This window comes from Capricornis sumatraensis, chromosome 13, assembly GCF_032405125.1.
Source record: "Capricornis sumatraensis isolate serow.1 chromosome 13, serow.2, whole genome shotgun sequence".
Taxonomy (NCBI): domain Eukaryota; kingdom Metazoa; phylum Chordata; class Mammalia; order Artiodactyla; family Bovidae; genus Capricornis; species Capricornis sumatraensis.
The window spans coordinates 38,583,656-38,586,027 of record NC_091081.1 but is presented as its reverse complement, the minus strand read 5'-3'; the positions used below and the strand labels follow the sequence as shown (position 1 = coordinate 38,586,027).

The 2,372-nt window shown below is 63.2% G+C and overlaps 1 protein-coding gene across 1 annotated transcript; it reads left to right on the top strand.

The window, feature by feature from the left end:
* The first annotated feature begins 531 nt into the window (after nt 1–531).
* On the top strand, nt 532–1,848 carry POU3F2 (POU class 3 homeobox 2). The gene has a single exon (XM_068985369.1). The coding sequence runs from the start codon at nt 532–534 to the stop codon at nt 1,846–1,848; it is 1,317 nt and encodes a 438-aa protein (XP_068841470.1).
* The last annotated feature ends 524 nt before the right edge of the window (nt 1,849–2,372 follow it).

Genomic DNA, 2,372 nt, shown 5'->3' with positions numbered 1-2,372 from the left:
CTGAGAATCTGAATGGGGCGGGGGGGTGGAATCAGAGAACAGCTAAAAGGACTCCGCGCCCGGGAGGGGGGGGAGGAGGAGGGGGCATCTCTGCGCCAATCAGTGGCGCCGGCCTGGGAGGTTGCTAGCGGTATCCACGTAAATCAAAGGGCGCGGAGCCAATGGGAGGGGGTGGAGGGGGCGGGGCCCAGGCGCGTGCCGCTGCGAGCCGGCGCTGCCAAGAGAGCGGGAGAGAGCTGGAGAGAGCAGGGAGAGGGGGGAGCGCTGAGCTAGTCGGAGAGTGAGCGAGAGCAAGGAGGGAGAGGAGGAGAAAGAGAGCGAGGGCGGGCGGGCGGGCGGGAGGCGGCGGCGGCGGCAGTAATAGCAGGAGCAGCCACAGAAGGCGTCGGAGCGGGCGTCGGAGCTGCCTGCTGGCGGGGAGAGAGAGAGGAGAGAGACAGAAAGCAAGCGAGGAGAGGAGCCCGAGGCGAAAAAGTAACTGTCAAATGCGCGGCTCCTTTAACCGGAGCGCTCAGTCCGGCTCCGAGAGTCATGGCGACCGCAGCGTCTAACCACTACAGCCTGCTCACCTCCAGCGCCTCCATCGTGCACACCGAGCCGCCGGGCGGCATGCAGCAGGGCGCGGGGGGCTACCGCGAGGCGCAGAGCCTGGTGCAGGGCGACTACGGCGCGCTGCAGAGCAACGGGCACCCGCTCAGCCACGCTCACCAGTGGATCACCGCGCTGTCCCACGGGGGCGGCGGCGGGGGCGGTGGCGGCGGCGGCGGGGGCGGGGGTGGCGGCGGGGGCGGCGGCGACGGCTCCCCCTGGTCCACCAGCCCCCTGGGCCAGCCGGACATCAAGCCCTCGGTGGTGGTACAGCAGGGCGGCCGAGGTGACGAGCTGCACGGGCCGGGCACCCTGCAGCAGCAGCAGCAGCAACAACAACAACAGCAGCAGCAGCAGCAGCAACAGCAGCAGCAGCGGCCACCGCATCTGGTGCACCACGCCGCCAACCACCACCCGGGGCCCGGGGCATGGCGGAGCGCAGCGGCTGCGGCGCACCTCCCGCCCTCCATGGGAGCGTCCAACGGCGGCTTGCTCTACTCGCAGCCCAGCTTCACCGTGAACGGCATGCTGGGCGCCGGCGGGCAGCCGGCGGGGCTGCACCACCACGGCCTGCGGGACGCGCACGACGAACCGCACCACGCGGACCACCACCCGCACCCGCACTCGCACGCGCACCAGCAGCCACCGCCCCCGCCGCCCCCGCAGGGCCCGCCCGGCCACCCGGGCGCGCACCACGACCCGCACTCGGATGAGGACACGCCGACCTCGGATGACCTGGAGCAGTTCGCCAAGCAGTTCAAGCAGCGGCGGATCAAACTGGGATTTACCCAAGCGGACGTGGGGCTGGCGCTGGGCACCCTGTACGGCAACGTGTTCTCGCAGACCACCATCTGCAGGTTTGAGGCCCTGCAGCTGAGCTTCAAGAACATGTGCAAGCTGAAGCCTTTGTTGAACAAGTGGTTGGAGGAGGCGGACTCGTCCTCGGGCAGCCCCACGAGCATAGACAAGATCGCAGCGCAGGGGCGCAAGAGGAAAAAGCGGACCTCCATCGAGGTGAGCGTCAAGGGGGCTCTGGAGAGCCATTTCCTCAAATGCCCCAAGCCCTCGGCCCAGGAGATCACCTCCCTCGCGGACAGCTTACAGCTGGAGAAGGAGGTGGTGAGAGTTTGGTTTTGTAACAGGAGACAGAAAGAGAAAAGGATGACCCCTCCCGGAGGGACTCTGCCGGGCGCCGAGGATGTGTACGGGGGGAGTAGGGACACGCCACCACACCATGGGGTGCAGACACCCGTCCAGTGAACTCGAGCGGGAGGGGGAGGGGCAGAGCGCGGGGCTCCCCCTCCCCTTTGGTCCGCGGCCCTTTCCCGACCCCCTTGTTCCCTCTCTAACTTCTGATTGTTATTTTCTTTTTAATTATTATTTCCTCGTCCCTTAAAAAGAAAAAAAATAATAATAAGGAAAACAACTAAGGCACTGGACTATCCTTTAAACGGTAGCAGGTGTAATGATATGTTTTGACCTTTACAGACTAGTACCCAGGCAATGGAGTGGAGTGTCTCCTAGAGAGAGTGAGCAAAGTGTGTGTGTGTGTGTGTGTGTGTGTGAGAGAGAGAGAGAGAGAGAGAGAGAGAGAGAGAGAGATGGCGAGCACTGAGTTAAATACCTGGCAAAACTAAATAAATTACCAAAAAGAAAAAAAAAATCCACCAAACCGTAGTAAATACAAAACACAGCTCCTGATGCTCGGTGTTGGCACATGCTGCTGTGTTTATTCAATGTGGATCCCCATCAGGAAAGAGGGAAAAATACACACGTTCTTTGAT

Bases quoted from the DNA above. Each gene is read 5' to 3' on its own strand.
- POU3F2 (XM_068985369.1), top strand. From the start codon at position 532: ATGGCGACCGCAGCGTCTAACCACTACAGCCTGCTCACCTCCAGCGCC.